This window comes from Lonchura striata, chromosome 9 (genome assembly GCF_046129695.1).
Source record: "Lonchura striata isolate bLonStr1 chromosome 9, bLonStr1.mat, whole genome shotgun sequence".
NCBI classification, from domain to species: domain Eukaryota; kingdom Metazoa; phylum Chordata; class Aves; order Passeriformes; family Estrildidae; genus Lonchura; species Lonchura striata.
Genome location: NC_134611.1, coordinates 4,894,241 through 4,914,909, shown reverse-complemented (window position 1 = coordinate 4,914,909; position 20,669 = coordinate 4,894,241). Strand labels below are relative to the sequence as shown.

Sequence of the window (20,669 nt, the reverse complement as noted above, 5' to 3'; positions counted from 1 at the left end):
TGGAAGATTTTGTGTATCATTATTCAAAACATCACCGTTTGCACCTTCCAAGCAATCGTGACTTTGAATATTACCTCATTCCACCCCAGCCATGCGATCCCTCCCAACCCAAACCATCCTGAGATTCTGCTGAGGTTGGAACCAGCCCCTGGAGATCATCGAGCCCCGCAGGAGGCTACAGTGGAAAGGAAAAAAAAACAAAAAAAAAAACCAAAAAAACAAAAAGCAATAAACGGGTGTGAAAACGCGGTTTGGTTTGCTGTTCGTCCAGCACCCCGAGCAGGGCGCTGAGCCGAGCACCCTGGGCGCTCCCGGGGCTCCATTTCGGCACGGCGGGGCGGGAAATGGCGGCGCCGGCGCTGGGCCGGCTCCGCCCGCGAGGCGGGCGGGCGGCTCCGGCTGAGGGCGGCCCCGGCTGCGGGCAGCGCCTTCCGCGGCCCCGGCTGCGGGCAGCGCCTTCCCCGGCTCCGCGAGCGGCTGCAGCGCGGCCGCGCTCGGGCTGTGCGGGGATGGCGGCGGCCCGGCGGGCGCGGGCGGGCGGAGGCGGCGCGGGGCCGGGGTTCGGGCGGGCGGCCGAGCCGGCGGTGCCGCGGGGGCTGCTGCGGCTGGCGCGGCGCAGCGGGCAGCTCAACCTGGCGGGACGCGGCCTCACCCACGGTGCGTGAGCGCAGCCGGCCCGCTGTTATCTGCTCGCTGTTATCTGTTTCTGGCGTGTTCCCGTCGGCTTGGTGTCGATACCGCTGCAAAAATGTCTCTGGAACGCAGTGGACTATAGGAGTTGGAGTGGAGTGACTAGAGGGATGTGTGTATTTTATATATATGTGTGAATGTATATGTATGTATCACAATGGATTGGAGAGTGACTAGAGGGATGTGTGTATTTTATATATATGCCCGAATGTATATATATACATATATATATATTTATGTGTCACAATGGCCTGGAGAGTGACTACAGGGATGTGTGTATTTTATATATATGCCTGAATGTGTATATATATATATATATATATATATTTATGTGTCACAATGGACTGGAGAGTGACTACAGGGATGTGTGTATTTTATATATATGGCCGAATGTATATATATGTATCACAATGGATTGGAGAGTGACTATAAGGATGTGTGTATTTTATATATATGTGTGAATGTATATGTATGTATCACAATGGATTGGAGAGTGACTACAGGGATGTGTGTATTTTATATATATATGGCCGAATGTATATATATACATATATATATATTTATGTGTCACAATGGACTGGAGAGTGACTACAGGGATGTGTGTATTTTATATATATGTGTGATTGCATATATATGTATCACAATGGATTGGAGAGTGACTATAAGGATGTGTGTATTTTATATATATGTGTGAATGTATATGTATGTATCACAATGGATTGGAGAGTGACTATAGGGATGTGTGTATTTTATATATATGTGTGCATCTATATATATACATTATATATATATGTGTCACAATGGACTGGAGAGTGGCTACAGGGATGTGTGTATTTTATATATATGTGTGAATGTATATGTATGTATCACAATGGATTGGAGAGTGACTACAGGGATGTGTGTATTTTATATATATGTGTGAATGTATATATATACATTATATATATTTATGTGTCACAATGGACTGGAGAGTGACTACAGGGATGTGTGTATTTTATATATATGTGTGCATCTATATATATATATTTATGTATATTGTGTATGTTTTTATATATGTACACATGAGAAGGAAGCATACGGGCATACATTATATGTCTATGCCCGTATGCATCCGTATGTATTTATCTATTTCTATATATGCCATCCCCCAAGGCAGAAGGGTTGGAACTAGAGGGTCATTAAGGTCCCTTCCAGCCCACTCCATGGTTTTGCCCACAAAAAGCCCTCTGACAGTGAAACTTCGCAGCAGACACCTGCGGCGTTCAGCTGACGGCTGTGTTTGTGCCGCAGTGCCCAAGCACGTGTGGAGGATCAACCTGGACACGCCGGAGGAAGCCCAGCAGAACCTGTCCTTCGGAGCTGCCGATCGCTGGTGGGAGCAGACGGACCTGACCAAGCTGATCCTGGCCTCCAACAAGCTGCAGAGCCTCTCGGAGGACGTGCAGCTGCTGCCTGCCCTCACCGTGCTGGATGTGAGTACGGGGATCCCTTGGTGCTCTGACTGTGCTTCCCTGTAGGACATGGGGAAACGTTGTCCTGGATCTTTGTTTTCCATTTCCCTGGTGTATTCATTTCACAGGGGCCTGGTGTGGCAGGATAAGGGGGAATGGCTTCGCACACTCCCAGAGGACAGGGAGAGATGGGATATTGGGGAGGAATTCTTATTGGTGGGGAGGCCTGAAAAAAGCCCCTCCGAGGTACAAATTAGTAACTGTGTCCTAAAACCTCTCTTTTCCAGGTGCATGACAATCAACTGACATCACTTCCTTCTGCTTTAGGGCAACTTGAAAATCTCCAGAAACTCGATGTCAGGTAGGGCCATGTTACAGAGCAAACGTGAGAAATGCTGCAGTGACTTTGGGGTGTGAGTGAGACATTGCAGGATAGCAAACTTTCTTTCAAAAACTTAAGTCCAGTTTACTTGCTGTAGAATATTATTATATATTATATTATGTCATATTATCCATTTTGGATCAAGACTGGTGACCTTGGGTTTCTAGAAGTTGTTTTCACTGATATTCAAAGTCACAATTGTTTGGAAGGTGCAAAGAGTGATATTCTGAATAATGATACACAAAATATTTATTTACATTTATTTGCTTCAGTCTGGCAGTTCTGGGGATAAAACATTTCCAGTCATGAATAATGCACAGTGTAAATAACTGTGTAGATCTTGTTTGTGCTGGAAGGTTCAGAATCTTCTGTTTACTGGGGTAATTTTGTAAATTTGCGCACCAGGAGAGGTTATGCTATCACTGCGTGTGTTTAGTACATAAACAAAAAAACCTGAGATCCATCTGGAATGTTGTAAATTCAGAGTAGGATTAAAAGTCTTCTTGAACAAATAATAATAAATTGTTCCCAGGAACTAGGTTTTCCTTAGAGGTGGCAGTGTCCTAACCAGCAGGCTGTGGCACACAATGTTCTGTGTGCAGTTACATTCTTAAAAACTCCTGAGTGTTTTTCCTTTCCTTTTGTGTTCCATGTTTCCACCCTAGCCACAACAAACTGAGGAGCCTTCCCGAGGAGCTGCTGCAGCTGCCCCGCCTGAGGAGCCTCCTGGTGCAGCACAACGAGCTGAGCCAGCTGCCCGAGGGGCTGGGCCAGCTCCTCAGCTTGGAGGAGCTGGTAAAGCACAGCTTCAGACCTCTTTCTGTGTTGGGAAAGAGCTTAGCTGCTCGTTAAAAATCCCTGGGATTCAGTGGCAGAGCTTGGTGAATGCTGCAGTGGCTGCTCTAATGTCAGTTACTGCAGGGTGGGGTTTGGTTTTAGTTTGTTCTTGGTTTGACATATTTTGGGAAAGCTGAAATCCCCGGTGATCTGTCAGTCCTGGGGGAGTTGTTTCTTGTCTCACACTTGTGCCAGTTGTCAGCCATCTAATTTTACTGTTCTGCCACTAATTAACTTTGCACTAGCAGCACTCCTGGGATGTTTCAGACACCTCTCATGTCTCTCTCTCTGTTTCCATGTGCAGGATGTGTCCAACAACCAGCTCACAGCCATCCCCACCAGTTTTGCTCTGCTGGTGAACTTGGTGCGGCTCAACCTGGCCTGTAACCAGCTCAAGGAGCTGCCTGCAGATCTCAGTGCCATGAAAAGTAAATCACTTTCCTTGGGTTATTAAATGGCAAACGGCCAGTGCTGTGCTTATGTTCAGCAACGCAGAGCAGGTTTTAAAATAGACCCTTAAAGAGTTACTATTCCCTCAAGAAAATTTAGAATTACTTCTAGAATCTGTTTGGCAAAATGTTGTGTTTATTTTAAATTAAACCCCAGGACAATTATGCTGTTATCTTTTCCTCTTTCTGTTTGTCACTGGACATCAATTTCCACAGGCTTGAGACAACTGGATTGTACCAAAAATTACCTGGAAACAGTACCTCCTAAATTAGCAACCATGGCATCCCTGGAGCAGCTTTACCTGAGGAAAAACAAACTGCGTTCCTTGCCAGAGCTTCCCTCCTGCAAGTTGCTGAAGGTGAGCTTGGAATGGCTGCTCTGCTGGAAATGCATTTGCTGTAAACTTTGAAATAAGGACAGTTACTTTAAACACCAGCTTTTTTTTTTTTTGAGAGGTGCTGTGATCAAAACCAGATGACAGCTCTGTGTTTAGAACTCTGTTTAACGTGCAGCTTCTCTTCCTGCCCTCATTATTCAACCTTTTGAAAGATGAGTTTGCAGGACTTTCCAGATTTGGAAAATAAAAAGTGTTTAGGAGAGGAATGACTGAAAGCTGGATCTATTATTGCCTGCAGCAGTTATTTTTTATTCTGGGGACTTTTTCTGGATAAATTCACTTTGTTCATTATAATTTTTTCTTCATAACTACGGAGTAAAAACACTGTTTTTCCTCTTAACATAATCCAGTTATATCCAGATATTTTGTAGGCAGATGAAAGGGAATCAAGATGTCCATATTCTCCACATCATCATACTGATGACTGCTGATGTCACTATTTAGGAGATAAATTATGAAGTCATTTTAGCCCAGTTGTGGTGCTCTTTGTTCCCATAGGAGTTACACGCGGGGGAGAATCAGATTGAAATCCTGAATGCAGAGAATCTGAAACAGCTGAGCTCCCTGTGTGTGCTGGAGCTCAGGGACAACAAGATCAAGGCGGTGCCCGAGGAGATCACGGTGCTGCAGAAGCTGGAGAGACTCGACCTGGCCAACAATGACATCAGTAGGTAATAGTGGCACCTGGGCTGGGGCTGGGTGGTGGCAGCTCCTTCCTTCCCTGGGATGGGCACTTCAGGAATGACTCGGGAAATGAAGGAGCCCTCTGTGTGTTGTGGGATTGCTGAAATCAAACTGGGACTTTTGAAATGTTCTGTGTTCTGCCTGCGGCTTAGGTGTGACTTGGGAGTGCTGTGAGGAGCAGCTGAGGGAGCTGAGGGGGCTGGAGAATCCCTGAGGGAGCTGAGGGGGCTGGAGAATCCCTGAGGAGCTGGGAAGGGGCTGGAGAATCCCTGAGGAGCTGGGAAGGGGCTGGAGAATCCCTGAGGAGCCGGGAAGGGGCTGGAGAATCCCTGAGGAGCTGAGGGGGCTGGAGAATCCCTGAGGGAGCTGAGGGGGCTGGAGAATCCCTGAGGAGCCGGGAAGGGGCTGGAGAATCCCTGAGGGAGCTGAAGGGGCTGGAGAATCCCTGAGGAGCTGGGAAGGGGCTGGAGAATCCCTGAGGGAGCTGAGGGGGCTGGAGAATCCCTGAGGAGCTGAGGGGGCTCAGCCTGGAGCAAAGGAGGCTCAGGGCCCTTGTGGCTCTCACAGCTCCTGCCAGGAGGGGACAGCCGGGGGGTCGGGCTCTGCTCCAGGAACAGGGACAGGAGGAGAGGGAACGGCCCCAGGCTGGGCCAGGGCAGCTCAGGGGGACTCCAGCAGGAATTTCCCCATGGAAAGGATGCTCAGGCCTTGGCAGGGGTTGCACAGGGGGCTTTGGAGTGCCCATCCCTGGAGGTGTCCAAGGAAGGGCTGGAGGTGTCACTCAGAGCCTGGGCTGGGGACAAGGTGGGGATTGGGCAGAGCTTGGACTTGATGGTCTGGGTGAACTTTTCCAACTTAAATTAATCTGGGATCCTTCATCTTTTCCTTTGAACCTGAGCTTCAGGTTCCTCTCTGACCAGCCACTGCACATTCTTCAGCAGTTGTTTTGGAGCTGCTTTGGAATCAATCAGTTGTTCCCCTCTGCAGGTTGCCTTACACCCTGGGGAACCTCCCTCAGCTGAAATTCCTGGCCTTGGAGGGAAATCCTTTGAGAACCATTCGGAGAGACCTGCTGCAGGTGAGCACTGGGGTTTGGCTGTGTGTGTGGACATCTGCACAGGAAGGACCTGGAGCTGCTGGAGAGGGTCCAGAGGAGGCACCAGGACGGTCCCAGGGATGGAGCTCTGCTGGGAGGAGAGGCTTGGAGAGCTGGGATTGTTCATCTGGAGAGGAGAAGCTTTGGGGTGGCCTCAGTGTGGCCTTGCAGGGCCCGAAGGAGCTGCAGGAAAGATGGAGAGAGACTTTGGACAAGGGGCAGGGATGAATGGGATATTGGGAATTAGGAATTGTTCCCTGGCAGGGTGGGCAGCCCTGGCACAGGTGGCCAGAGCAGCTGTGGCTGCCCCTGGATCCCTGGCACTGCCCAAGGCCAGGCTGGACACTGGGGCTGGAGCTCCTGGGACAGTGGGAGGTGTCCCTGCCATGGCAGGGGTGGCACTGGGTGGGCTTTAAGGTCTTGTTTTAATGAAGGATCTAGGATTCAGTGCTCTGTTCTCTTGTAGGGAGGCAGCAAGGAGAGGGTGTGAGTTGTTCCAGGAATCCTTAGGGCAGCTGGGAGGCTGGAGCATGGGCACCACTCCTGCTACACAATTCCCTGTGATTTTTTCCCTGGCAGGCCCCTCTTCTCAGTGGTGCTGTACATTCCTACTTCTGTGCCTTTGCCAGACTTGTAAAATCAATGTTCCCAAAGCACTGGGATGCTCCAAAAATAAGCAGAGCTGACAAGGCTGTGTTGCAATGAAATCTGTAACATCTGTCAGGAGAGGGAAACCCTCGTGTGCCTGGCTGGGGGAGCAGAGTGTGCCCTGAGTTAATGAGCACTTGTCCAAAGTGCTGCTGGAAAGGAGTCTGAGTCAGGAGTTCTGCTGTTCTCTGAATGACTGAGGATTTGCTGCTTCAGCTGCAATTGTCACTCCTGGGCTGTGTTTCCCACCCGGGGCAAAGGCCAGGCCTGAGGAGCCCATCAGGCCACGCTCTGTTTGTGCTCCCTGGATCCATCACCAACACTCTAAATTCATGTGGCTGCAATTTTCTCTGCCTGGCTGGGCTTTTTCCACTTGATTTAGAGGAGCAATTGGTGGAGGAGCATTAGGGCTCCCCAGGCACTGCTTGGAGCAGGTGCATAGTGAGATAAACGATTGGGGTGAGTACAGAGAAGCAGCAGATTCTTCTCTTCCCTTCTCCAGCCCTGCCCAGCTCACCTTGTCTTCCTCAGGCCTCTCATTCCAGTCTCAACCCATTCCTGGCTCTTGATGAATTTCCAGTTGATTTCTGGTAAATCCTGGTCTGTTTTTGCTAACTCCCATGCCATTACTTGGCTCTGGAGCTTTACCCTGCTCTCTGCTTTCCTTCCCACACATCTGTTACTGAGATTTCAGTTTGACCTTCACCTTTCCCTCGCAACTTCCCAGCTGTTGGCTTCCCTTGCCATGCTCCTGCCTGTCTCCTTGTGGCAATTCCCTCCTTTCCAACATCCACATTCCCTTTATCCCTCTGTGCTCATCCAGTCTCCTAGGCTGTGTCAGCTGGAGAGAGAAATGTTCATTCACATCCAGCACTTTAGGTCAGTCCCTGCTTCTGAAACCTGTAAAATCATCCCCCAAACGTGCCTTTCTCCTAAAACAAACAGTGCAGAGGAGACTGGGCTTCACTGCCCACAGGTTTGTGCAGGTGGCAGCTGTGTCTGACCACTGGGAGTTGCTGTGAGAGGACTGAGGGAAATCTTTGGAGCTGTTAAAAATCCCTGCGAATGATGCAGACGGCCATGGTTTTCCCAGAGTTTATGATTTGGCACGTAATAAAGTAGCAAAACAATGAGCAATCAGCTTCACTGACAAACTGTAAATGTGCTCTCCACAGCAAATTGTGCTGGAGCTTTATAAAGGGAAAATTAAGCTCATTGCAACTTTTTAACTTGCTCTTGGAAGTGGCAGAAATCTTCACGTAAAGAGCTACAAAAGTGCAGCCTGAGGCTGTGATGCAGGATCAGAAATGTTTAGCTGGAATAAATAAAGTGATAACTAAGCAAGTTCCCAAGCTGCTGTGGGTTTTTAGTCAGGAGTGCTGTGGACTCCACCTGTGTGCTGGCATTGTCCCTCTGCATTGTTCCCCCAGCTGCACAGATACTGCTGACTGACTTGGGGTTTGTTTCTTTATTTTAAAGAAAGGCACCCAGGAACTGCTGAAGTATCTGAGAAGCAAAATCCAAGGTATGTTGCTTTCTTCCACTTCATTTTAAAGAGAATATTCTAAGAAATTAAAGTAAATTAGAATTTAGGGAAGATGGTTGTTTAAATCCAGGTCCCCCCAGTTATGCTGCACTAGTAATTTCTTTTACTCAACAGTTTGCTGTGATACTTCAGTTTCTTATCCTGTTAGCTAATACTGAATAATAAACATTCTGAATTGAGGATTATCCTTCGCAAATCCAGACTCACATTGCTCAGCTGGATGGGAATTCCCATTTCAGGTGTGCAGGAGCTTTTTCATGTGGATTGTGGGGAGTAATCGGAAGGAACTTAATAGAGGAGGGTTTGTAAACATTAATGCTTTAAATGAAATTGTGGTCAGATGTGCCAGTGTGGCTAAAGCTGCTCTAGGCCATCATTTCCAGTCAGAATTCCCTGGTTTTTGTAGTTTGCAGCTCCCTACCCCACGGAGCAGAGCCTCACAGAATCACATCTCCAGTGCCCCCTCCTCTGCTTGGCAAAGTCCAGGTCAACCCTTCTCCCTCCTTCACCCTCAAAGAACCCCCAAATGCAAGATGGTAAAAAACCTTTATTAGGAAATGGTTGAAATAATCTGAATTTGATGATCTTGAGTCGAGCCACAGTAGAGCAGGATTAGAGGGGGGTGGTGGCAGCTGCCTGGGGCCACCCAGAGCAGCTCAGCTGTGTCCCTGCACTCCTCTGGTGTCCCCAGATGATGGACCTGGCCCCAATGAAGAGCCTCCTGTGACAGCCATGACTCTTCCCAGCCAGTCCAAGGTCAACATCCACGCCATAACCACACTGAAATTATTGGAATACAGGTATTTGGGAATATTGCCCATTCCTGAAGCTGTAAGAACACTGTCCTATTTTATGTGTGTGGGATTTTTTCCCCACTTTCATTATACACCAAGCTGTCCACAAAAAAACCTGCTGCACGTGGGCATTTTCCCCTTTACTGCTTCCTGTGCTTGGGAATGGGCAGATTTAGATTGTGGGGTTTGAATTATTTTTTGTATTATCAGATATTCTGCAGTAACTCATTGAAGTGCTGAATCCCAGCAGGTGCTTTTAGTACCTTTGAGGCTCTTTATGATTTTCACTGGGTCTGGGCAGTGCCTGCTCAGTTATTCCTTAAATGGACCTGGAAGTGTTGGGAAAGGGGAAAAAATCCTGTTTGGTGACCTGGTGGGCATGGGGCAACACTGGGGGTTTTCTGCAGCTGTTCCCTGTGCTCTGCTCTTCATCTTCTCTAGAAGAAGGTGGAAGTGCCTGTTGATTAGCAGGCAGTGGCTAATTGGTGTCACTCCTGTCCCAGTGACAAGCAGGCTGCCGAGATCCCCGAGGCCGTGTTCGATGCTGTGGGCGCCAATCCCGTGGCCACCGTGAACTTCAGCAAGAACCAGCTCAGGGAGATCCCCCCAAGGTAGGAAGGGGAAGGCCATTCCCAGCTGGGATTTGCTCTTCTGCCTTTGTTCTTCCCCTGATCTGCACGCAGATGCCAGTGTGGGGAGGCACTCGTGTGCAGGTGGGGCTGTGGGGCCAGCCACGGCCAAGGAAAAGCTTTCCCTGGCACTGCTGGGAGCCAGTAATCCCTCTGTGTCAGGAGGAAGGTTGCTGTATCTCTGGGAGCCCCAAAAAAATCATCCCCAGTGGTTTTTGAGGACTGTTTATTCCCAAGTGTGCTGAACACTGAACCTCTGGCACAGACAGCTCGGGCAGGTGCAATCCCAGAGGGACAAAAAGGCTTCTAGGAACTCAATTTTGGGAGCTGCTGCTTGTGCATCCCATGCTGTGTCACTGTGTGAGGGCTGCTGAATTCCGTGGGATAGGTGTAGGGGAGTGTGCAGCTGCCTGAGAATTCCATTCCATGCCAATCCAGACAGGAGACAGGAGAATTTTCTCATGTAATTTCCTCTTGTTTCAGGGCTAAGCCAGAGATTCTGTTTGAGGGATTCATCAGAGAACTTTTTGAGCTGTGAAAACCTTTACACCAAAGTGTGTTAGTACAATAAATAACCTTCTGCAAGCAGCAGCAGGTACTCCCAGAGTCTGTAACAGCACAACAGGGGAGCAGAAACAAAAAATGAGAAAAAAGAAAGATTTTTGGTCAGGTTTTTTGGCTGCAGAAGAAGATGGGTAAAGTCTGTGTTAAAACATGTCCAGGGCAGGAGGTGGCAGTGATGTCACCTGTGCCGTGGTCTCTGAAACAGCTCCTGACTGCATTTACTGAAGAGGCTTTGGTAGCAATGTTTGTGAGAGAAAATGCAATCTGGTGACTGCAGATAAATTATTTGGGCTTTGCCTTACCCCACATGTAAGGCTGAAAGAGCAGCAGCTCTCACAGGTGACATTGATGATCTCCCCAAAATCCCTTCAGAAAAAACCACGTGTCCTTGATTTGTAGAATAAACCAGGTTTTCTAATAACTTCCAAAGCAACCACGAGCTTCCACAGTGAGAGCATCTTCCTTTTGTGCTTCAGGCTCGTGGAGCTGAAAGACTCAGTTTGTGATGTCAGCCTGGGCTTCAACAAAATCTCCTGCATTTCCTCGGAGCTGTGCCTGCTCCAGAAGCTGACACATTTGGATCTCAGGTTGGTGATGTGTGTTGCACTTCCTTGCCTGGGAACGTCTCTGCCTGCCTCCCTAAAGCAGCCATCTGTTCCAGTGGGATGGCAGCACTGAAATCATCTCTCACTCCCAAAATCTCTCCGTGCCAGAGCCAGAATAGGACGTGGCCTAAATTTGGGCCTTGCTTAAAGAAGACACAAAAAGAAATGGACCATTTCTGAGACCTGCTGGAGGAGAGATCCTGCCTCACTCAGAGAAGGGTTCTGAGATGTTGCTATCTCAAAACACTCCCACTTACACCCCAGAAGAAAACCACACCAAAATATCCTGGGAATTAGGACAGGGAAGGTGCAGATTTTGTTGCACTGCTGGAAGGAGAAGCAAAAGATGGTTCCTTGTTGTCACCTTGCCTCCTCTGATTCCTGAGAAATGCTCCTGGATCAGGATTAGCTCAATCCATTAATTTTGGGGGTCTTTGGAGTGACCTGACGGATTCACTTTGGCTCCAGGGTCTGGGCACTTTGATAAGCTTTTCCCTGGGAACAAGCTGCTAAATTTCCAGTCAGGTGTGCGCAGTTGGTGGCTGCTTGGGAATACTTGTGAATCTTTAGGGGACAGGCTTTGAGTGTCCTTCTGGAAGAAATGGGAATCCCTGGCATGTTCTTGCCCCTGTTATGAGGCAGTGAGCTGGCCTCAGACTCTGTAGCTGATCTGGGAATTCTCAACCAAACCCTGACTAAGTTTAGTGCTTGTTGTTTTTCCTTTCTTTGATAACAGAAACAATGTTCTGACAGCCTTGCCTGAGGAAATGGAGGCACTGAAAAGACTGCACACAATAAATCTTGCTTTTAACAGGTGAGTAACTCTTTAGATTTTTTAAAATACCATAATAAAAAGAGCTGGGCTGAGTTTGACACAATTTTCCTTTGATGTGAGAACAAGGAGGCACTTCAATGAGCTGGGAGCTCCCATGAAGTGCTGCTCTTTTGAATGCCCTGTTCCTGACTATCCCTCCTTTCTATTCCTGAAGATTTAAGGTGTTTCCCAGTGTCCTGTATCGCCTCCCAGCCCTGGAGACCATCCTGCTCAGCAACAACCAGGTGGGATCCATCGACCCTGTGCAGCTGAAGGGGCTGGACAAGCTGGGGACGCTGGACCTGCAGAACAATGACCTCCTCCAGGTGCCCCCAGAGTTGGGCAACTGTGAGAACCTCAGGTGTGTGGGGCCAGGGGGCCTGCTTATAAACATATTTGCTGCCTAAGTTCTTCAGGGAGTGTTTGCCAGAGGAAAAAACACCCTTTGGCAGGGGGTTTGGTTTGCCCAAAAAAGGTCTCTCTGGCCATCTGTAGAACAGGGCAATTTCTTCCATAATCTCTTCCCTAATTCCTCAATTTTGCAGAGAATGGTGGGAGTTGTTTCATCAATTAGGACTGATGTTGAGGGTCTGGGGGTTGTGTGAAGCTCGTGCTGGAGCCTTAGGGGGAGGCATTTGCTGTGCTCCCAGTCACGCTGCTGGTGCAGGGAGGTCGGACCAGCTGACCCCACTGCTCCCTTCTGGCCTGAGCCACTCTGGAATTCTGTGTCTGTATTCCAGAAGTTCTCTCCTTGCTGCTCCTGGCAGAGGCTGAAGGAGTGGGCTGTGTGCTACACCCCCCCTGATTCATCAGCACGAATTAAAACTCGGCTGTGTCAAAGCTCAGCTGCTGAGAACGAGGGAAGCAGAAACCCAAACTCCTTTAGCAGCACAGAAGGGGCACTCCCCAGGAATTTCAAAGGCCTCAGAAAGCTGCGTGCAGCAGAGTGTGTGGGGGTACAAGGAGATTTATCCCAGTAACTGATCCCTGTTTGCAGGAGCCTGCTGCTGGAAGGGAACCCGTTCCGCACGCCCCGCGCCGCCGTGCTGGCCAAGGGCACGGCTGCCGTGCTGGAGTACCTGCGGAGCCGCATTCCCTCCTGAGCCCTGGGCATCCTCCTGAGCCCTGGGCATCCTCCTGAGCCCGGGCATCCTCCTGGGCCCTGGGCATCCTCCTGGGCCCGGGCACTCCTCCTGAGCCCTGGGCATCCTCCTGAGCCCGGGCACTCCTCCTGGGCCCTGGGCATCCTCCTGAGCCCTGGGCATCCTCCTGAGCCCTGGGCATCCTCCTGAGCCCTGGGCACTCCTCCTGAGCCCTGGGCATCCTTCTGAGCCCTGGGCACTCCTCCTGAGCCCTGGGCATCCTTCTGAGCCCTGGGCACTCCTCCTGAGCCCTGGGCATCCTCCTGGCCCCTGGGTATCCTCCTGGGCCCTGGGCATGCCCTCCTCAGCCCTGAGCCCTGGCCATTCCCACCTGAGCCTGGCATGGCCAAGGGCACAGCTGCCGTGCTGGAGTACCTGCGGAGCCGCATTCCCTCCTGAGCCCGGGCATCCTCCTGGGCCCTGGGCATCCTCCTGAGCCCTGGGCATCCTCCTGGGCCCTGGGCATCCTCCTGAGCCCTGGGCACTCCTCCTGAGCCCTGGGCATCCTCCTGAGCCCGGGCACTCCTCCTGAGCCCTGGGCATCCTCCTGAGCCCTGGGCATCCTCCTGAGCCCTGGGCATCCTCCTGAGCCCGGGCACTCCTCCTGAGCCCTGGGCATCCTCCTGAGCCCTGGGCATCCTCCTGAGCCCTGGCCATGCCCTCCTCAGCCCTGAGCCCTGGCCATTCCCACCTGAGCCTGGCATGGCCAAGGGCACAGCTGCCGTGCTGGAGTACCTGCGGAGCCGCATTCCCTCCTGAGCCCTGGGCATCCTCCTGGGCCCTGGGCATCCTCCTGAGCCCTGGGCATCCTCCTGGGCCCTGGGCACTCCTCCTGAGCCCTGGGCACTCCTCCTGGGCCTTGGGCATCCTCCTGGGCCCTGGGCATCCTCCTGAGCCCTGAGCCCTGAGCCCTGGTCATTCCCACCTGAGCCTGGCATGGCCAAGGGCACGGCTGCCGTGCTGGAGTACCTGCAGAGCCGCATTCCCTCAGCCCTGGGCATCCTCCTGAGCCCTGGCCATTCCCACCTCAGTCCTGAGCCTGGTCATTCCCACTTCAGCCCTGGCCAAGGGCACAGCTGCACTGCTGGAACACCTGCAGAGCCACATTCCAGCAGCACAGGAGCAGCCAGGTACCCCCTGTCCCACCAGCACCCCTGGGCTCCACTGCTTCCATCCTGCTCCTGCTCCTGGCTGGGAGTCTGCCCAGTGTTAAGAGCCCAGCTGTGGAACATTCCCTGCCCTCTGCATGTTCCAGCAGGGATTTCAGCATCCCACACCACTCTGTTTACACTGTTTGTAATAAATGACAGCATGGAGAGCTGCCTTCAGCACAGCCATGGTGCTTTGTGCTGCTGAGCTGGGCTCTGGAGAGAGTTCTCAGCACCAAAACACTGGTACCAAAGGCAGAAGGGACCACAGTGGGTTTTGTATTCCTGTTTTCACTTGTTTCACTGCTGTTCCCTGAGCTGTCTCCTGGTGTGAGTGAGGTTGAGTGCTTGAGCAGTGAGGTGGTGAGAGTTGCCTCAGGTGTGTGCAGGGCTCACTTGAGTGAGAACGGGGCTGGTGCCGTGCTGAGACAATAAATGTTCCCCTTGGATGTCTGCTTTGGGTCCTTCAAGCTGTACCTGAGCTCTGTAGATGGGAACATTGAGAACTTCTCTTGTTCAGACACACTTCCAAATGTCCTGCAGGTGATACCTTTAATAGTAATAGTGCTGTGGATGAGGCTCTCCAACCCTTTCCATGGGGAAATTCCTGCTGGAGTCCCCCTGAGCTGCCCTGGCCAGCCTGGGGCCGTTCCCTCTCCTCCTGTCCCTGTTCCTGGAGCAGAGCCCGACCCCCCGGCTGTCCCCTCCTGGCAGGAGCTGTGAGAGCCACAAGGGCCCTGAGCCTCCTTTGCTCCAGGCTGAGCCCCCTCAGCTCCTCAGGGATTCTCCAGCCCCTTTCCAGCTCCCTCAGGGATTCTCCAGCCCCCTCAGCTCCTCAGGGATTCTCCAGACCCTTCCCGGCTCCTCAGGGATTCTCCAGCCCCCTCAGCTCCTCAGGGATTCTCCAGCCCTCTCCAGCTCCATTCCCATCCCTGGACACTCCAGCCCCTCAGGGTCTCTCAGGGACACAGCCCTGGGGGTTCTGTAGCACAGCAGGATTTTATACAGTTCCTCACTAAAATTCCCAGCTTTTGAACGCGTCCAGATGAACATAAACGCTCTGAGCTCACCCTCAGCTGCCCGGGTGTGGGAATTGCCTTCTGGCTGGAGCAGGGATGGCTCGGGGGGCTCAGGCCCAGCTGCAGCTCCCCATGTCCCCAGGGAGGGGACCCGAGTCTGCTCCTGGCTGCAGGGAATGGGGGGCACTGACCTGGCTGGGAAAGGGTTTGGGGGAGTGGGAATGGGAAGGGCAGGATCTGTCCTGCGGGAAGCAGGTGCCAGGGCCTGTGTGCAGTGACAGCAGGGGACACCTGGAGCTCCTGGATGGTGGAACTGCTGCTGCCCTCACCCCTGCCCCTTTTCGTTTCCATACGTTTTGTCCTTTCATCCATTTCTTCCATTTCATCCCCCAGACATTTGTCCTTCCACACATTTGCCCCCAAAGCTGCCAAACCTGAGTTTTCTTGCCCATTTCCATTGCTCCCCTTCCATATTTGGTGTCTCCCCTGGCTGCAGCTGGACCAGGGGGATCCCAGTTGGGAGTCGCCCAATTTTCCAGGCTCATTCCCCGCCCTCTGAAACCTCCTTTCTGCCAGGAAAACAAAACCAAAAAAAAACCACCCAAAAGCCTTACAATAAGGTGACGTTTTTATTATTTATACAATAAAGAGACTTTTTAATGTTATTCAAAACACTTTTTTTTTTTGGAAATACTGAAAAAGGTGGGTACAGCAAAGCCGAAAATGGCTCTGCTGCACTGCACAGCATCGGTTCAGTCCCTGGGCTCCCTCTGCAACAGAGCAGCTGCAAAATGCAGCAGCCCCACAGCACGGCCAGGCCCTCCAGGGCAGGGGAGGGGACAACCTGCATGTGCCAAGGGACAGGAGCTGATTGCACTCAATCAATAGATTTAAAATAGAGTTTCTGAAGTACCTTTTTGCACATAAAATGAAGCAGCTTTCAAGTTCAGTAAGTCTTTATACTGCAAAAAACATGAAGTACATTCACAATCTATGTTAATAAAGTAGTAAATATTTCCTCATTCAGCTTTATTTACATGGATACTGGAATTCAACTGAAAAGTACAGTCATCTGGAATATAGCAATCTTTGAACACATACAAAAATGACCATTTCTGTATATAATTTAAGCTCAAAATCACAATTATCTCAAAATATTAATTACAATACAGCCATCTCCATCATAATTAAACATGTCTTTTATAAAATGGTAAAATCTTTACTAAAGGAAGCTGTTGGTTCTGAACTGGATACAGTACTCACAGGTAGAAAACCGAAGTGATGAGTGAGTGCCCTGCCCGGGGAGGAGGAGGAGGAGGAGGAGGAGGAGGGAGGGACACAGCCACCGCCACCCGAGGGACACGGAAAGGCCCCAGTGCCACCTCTTGTGCCATGGGCTGTGCCAGGAGTGCCCAGAACCCCGGGAATCCTGACCCACTAAATCAGCTGGAATCGACCAGGGAGAAGATTGGCAAAACCTTTTTAGGGGGTTTCCTTTTTTTAATTTAATTTTTTGGTTTGAAATTCTGTGATTTGCAAGTGGCGCCTTTTGGGGTAGGGTGGTGGCCCCGGTGGCACCACGACTGTGCCTGGCTGTGGCTCCAGGGCCAGGCCAGCTCCCCGTGGATCCCTGGATCCATATCCTGTCCAAACTGCTGCCCAGAAAGTTGTATGGGCAGGGGATGGGCCTGCCCTGCCTGCCAGGGACAGCCCTGGAACTGTGCACTGCCAAAGGGACGGCGAGGGACGGGCACGGGCAGGGAGCTCCAACTGGCACAACATCCCCAATGTCCTCTGGAAATTCTAACTGTGACATCCCACCAGTTCACAGAATCACAGGAGGGACCTCTGGACACCATCCAGCCCAGCCTGGGGCAGGGGACACGGGATGTCCCCAGAGAGGGAAACCCCAGACCTGCTGCGGGCAGCCGGGCAGGGCTGTGCCACCCCCAGGGAAAGGAGTTCTTCCTCGTGCTGAGGTGGGACTTGCTGTGTTTGTTTATGTCCCAAACCTGCCCGGGTGGGTGCTGACCCCGCAGCTCTGTCACCTCTGAGCCATCCTGGGACCTGTCCCCAGCGCTGCTGCTGTGGGCCAGGCTCTGCCTGGCCAGGGGTGCCAGCAGGGCATCCCTCCTCCATGGCAGTGCCAGGGGATAAACACCCCCATCCCCCCTGTGGCCTCCCCGGGGCCCTGCCCTCATGATCCCACTGTCAGGGGTCATTTCCCTGGTTTTGCATTCCCTGTCCTCGCATTCCCCCTCAGAGCTCTGTGCACAGAGGTGTTTCTGATTGCATCAGGGAATTCAGTGCTAAATTGCAGCACTGAGGGGTCCCAGCATCCCAGAATGGGCTGGGGGGGGAAGGACCTCAAATCCCACCCAGTGCCACCCTGCCCTGGCAGGGACACCTCCCACTGTCCCAGGAGCTCCAGCCCCAGTGTCCAGCCTGGCCTTGGGCACTGCCAGGGATCCAGGGGCAGCCACAGCTGCTCTGGGAATTCCATCCCAGGGAACAATTCCCAATTCCCAATGTCTCATCCATCCCTGCCCTCTGTCAGTGAAGCCATTCCCTGTGTCCTGTCCCTCCCTGCCTTGTCCCCAGCCCCTCTCCAGCTCTCCTGGAGCCCCTCCAGGCCCTGGAAAGGGCTTTAACCAAGGGTTTTAACATCTTTACACTCCAAGTGCTCACTACCAACAGCAAACCAACCTCCTGGACATTTCCTACTCAGATTTTTCCTGGATTTCCTTGGCTCTGCTCTCAGCTGCCCCATTCACCCTCAGTCTTGTCCTGCCTGCTCCCTGTGTGGAGCTCCCTGTCCCCTCCCAGGGCTGGCACTGCCACCAAACACAGATGCAGACGTGGTGGATGTGTTAAAAAATACCTTGGAAAACATGAACCCGGATTTGAGGATGTTAAACGGTTGCAGTTGGGAACAACTGGCTGAGAACTTTCCTGGTTTGCCATCACCTGGGTAGGAACTGTGAGCTGGCACTGGGAAAATGGGAAATTATTAGGGGTGGAGGGTCCTGGAGGCTTCCCCGGGCCTGCAGCTGCCCACAGGCAGAGGGAGAAGGTTTGGGAATTCTTGGAGAAGTGGAACATCCCCGTGGGCTGTGGCTGCACCCATAGCTGTGGGATTTTGGGTGGGAATGGTGCAGGTGATCCAGAGCTGTCCCTCAGCCCCGGGCATTGCTCGAGGGCACTGGGATCCCCTGAAAACACCGGCAGAGAGCTTTCCCATTTTCTGCCAGGGATAACCAGGCTGGACCCTGGCACCCCTGAAGCAGCAGCAGCAGCTGGGCACAGTCTGGGCTTTGGGATTCTCCCTTGGGAACAGCCCCAGGACTTGGACATGTGGGATGTCCCACTGGCCCTGTGCTGGGAATGCTCCTCCCGGGCTGGCTCGGGGTCGCCTGCTGCTCCCTGGGATGTGTCTGTGCCCATCCCTTCCCAGGACTCCCAGACAGCCTCACCCATGGGAATATCCTGAGCAGGGCCCGCCAGGGCCTGGAGCAGGGGGGAAAAATACACAACAATGTCAATGGGGAGTCTGAAATGAAAAATTAACGAGTTAAATTAGCAGCAACAAAAGGAGTTTTACTGCCACCATCACAACCTTCCTCCATCCGTGAGCCAAACCTGCCTGTCCTCGGTGTTCTCCTGTAGTGTGTGCACATGGAATCGAGGGAAGAGCCAAAGCAAAGGGAGTTAACCTGTTCTGAAGGGAGTTCACCCACTCCAGAGGGAGTTCACCCATTCCAGAGGGAGCTGGAATCGTAGAACCATGGCATGGGTTGGGTTGGGAAGGACCTTGAAGCTCACCTTGCTTAACCCCTGCTGTGGCAGGGACACCTTCGCTGTCCCAGGCTGCTCCAAGCCCTGTCCAACCCGACCATTCCAGAGGGAGCTATCCCATTCCAGAAGGAGTTATCCCATTCCAGAGGGAGCTATCCCATTCCAGAGGGAACTATCCCATTCCAGAAAGAGTTATCCCATTCCAGAGGGAATTTTCCCATTCCAGAAGGAGCCATCCCATTCCAGAGGGAATTTTCTCATTCCAGAAGGAGTTGTCCCATTCCAGAGGGAGATATCCCATTCCAGAGGGAGCTCACCCATTCCAGAGGGAACTCACCCATTCCAGAAGGAGCCATCCCATTCCAGAGGGAACTATCCCATTCCAGAGGGAACTATCCCATTCCAGAAAGAGTTATCCCATTCCAGAGGGAGCTCACCCATTCCAGAGGGAGCTCAGCCATTCCAGAGGGAGCTCACCCATTCCAGAGGGAACTCACCCATTCCAGAAGGAGCCATCCCACTCCAGAAGGAGTTATCCCACTCCAGAAGGAGTTATCCCATTCCAGAAGGAGCTCACCCATTCCAGAGGGAGCTCACCCATTCCAGAGGGAGCTCAGCCATTCCAGAGGGAGCTCAGCCATTCCAGAGGGAGCCATCCCATTCCAGAGGGAGCCATCCCATTCCCACGTGGGTTCCTTGTCCCGAGGTCCCAGAGTTACAGCTGGAGAAGTCTCTCACCCTGTGTAGTGAATTGTTCCTGATCCCTACGCAGCCAGCTATACACACGGCATATGTACAGGTATTTTCATAAGGCATAGAATATCTTTGCATTGAAAATAAATGAACATTATTAAATTTAATTTAATATATACTTTCTTTGAGGTGTTTATGAAAATATTTTCTTCTCTATACTTTCGTATGCGACATGATAGAAATATTTCATGGGAAGTACAGGTTAATATATTTCATCTTTATAAAGGCATATACAACTTTGAGGCAGTGTTTCAGATGGACAGCAGAATTCCTAAAGGATTTGTATGTGCTTCTGTGTTTTGAAATCATATGAAATTGACTTTTAAGAAGGAACTTGGTTAAAAAAACGCACCAATGCACAGCCAGAGGCTGACAAGTAAAACTAATACGGAGCCACATGAACAATATATTTATAGAGTTAATTCTTATATTTTCTCCCGATGATTGGTACTAACATAGAGTATTATACATTTGGCACTACTGTTTGCCATTGGTCCAGCAATTGGCAAAAAATTGGTTTCCTATGTATAAATCCTTTTGAACATTAGATCTGGCTAGACATATTTACTATTTATAAAAAAATATTTAGACAGTAAGCTCACGTTGGATAACTAAGTCTACTGTGTTCTGGAAACTCTTCAGTAGGAGCACAGCCTTCTCGTGTTCCAGGTGTACAAAGCTGTGTCCATTGGCCTGCAGCAGGGAAAACACAAGGGAAGAGGCTTTAGTGGCTTGTTCTAGGGGAAAAAAGGCCTATTTGGCAATTAAGAGCAAGGCTGAAATAAATAATGAACAGGTGGGGGTTTCTCATGAACACAAAGCAGACGTTTCTCCTGTCCTCTGTGGGATGGCTTCAGGGCTGGGCTGGGGGCTCCAAGGAAGGATTTCATTCCCACTGAAATCACACCGTGACTCCGGGATGGCTCTGGGGTCTGACCACGCTCAAAGCCTCAACACAATAAAACACCTTTCCTCTGGGAAAGAGGAATCCAAATTCCGGGCAGGGAAGATTCCAAATCCACCCACAACTGTGCCAAAGAAGCGGTGCAGAGCCAGAAGGGCCCTGAGCCTCCTTTGCTCCAGGCTGAGCCCCCTCAGCTCCTCAGGGATTCTCCAGCCCCCTCAGCTCCTCAGGGATTCTCCAGCCACTTCCCATCTCCCTCAGGGATTCTCCAGCCCCCTCAGCTCCTCAGGGATTCTCCAGCCCCCTCAGCTCCTCAGGGAT

General features: G+C 51.3%; 2 protein-coding genes across 5 annotated transcripts in view; one reads left to right on the top strand and one right to left on the bottom strand.

Moving 5' to 3' along the window:
• The first annotated feature begins 509 nt into the window (after positions 1-509).
• LRRC40 (leucine rich repeat containing 40) lies at positions 510-12,731 on the top strand. Its single transcript, XM_021535599.2, has 15 exons — positions 510-657; positions 1,981-2,162; positions 2,429-2,502; positions 3,189-3,318; positions 3,665-3,788; positions 4,026-4,168; positions 4,706-4,878; positions 5,879-5,969; positions 8,115-8,160; positions 8,873-8,981; positions 9,479-9,586; positions 10,645-10,755; positions 11,510-11,587; positions 11,763-11,948; positions 12,585-12,731. The coding sequence occupies exons 1-15, from the start codon at positions 510-512 to the stop codon at positions 12,688-12,690; spliced, it is 1,809 nt and encodes a 602-aa protein (XP_021391274.2). The 3' UTR covers positions 12,691-12,731.
• Positions 12,732-15,506: 2,775 nt separating this feature from the next.
• The window catches only part of LRRC7 (leucine rich repeat containing 7), a 98,507-nt gene continuing 93,344 nt past the window's right edge, over positions 15,507-20,669 (bottom strand). For 3 of the 4 annotated variants that reach the window (XM_077785298.1, XM_021535602.2, XM_021535601.3), the window contains one exon: positions 15,507-20,137. In XM_077785298.1, coding sequence (XP_077641424.1) covers positions 20,030-20,137 — 108 coding nt within the window. In that variant the 3' untranslated portion in view covers positions 15,507-20,029. The remainder of the gene's footprint in view (positions 20,138-20,669) is intronic. The other variant, XM_021535603.3, reaches the window with a different exon arrangement.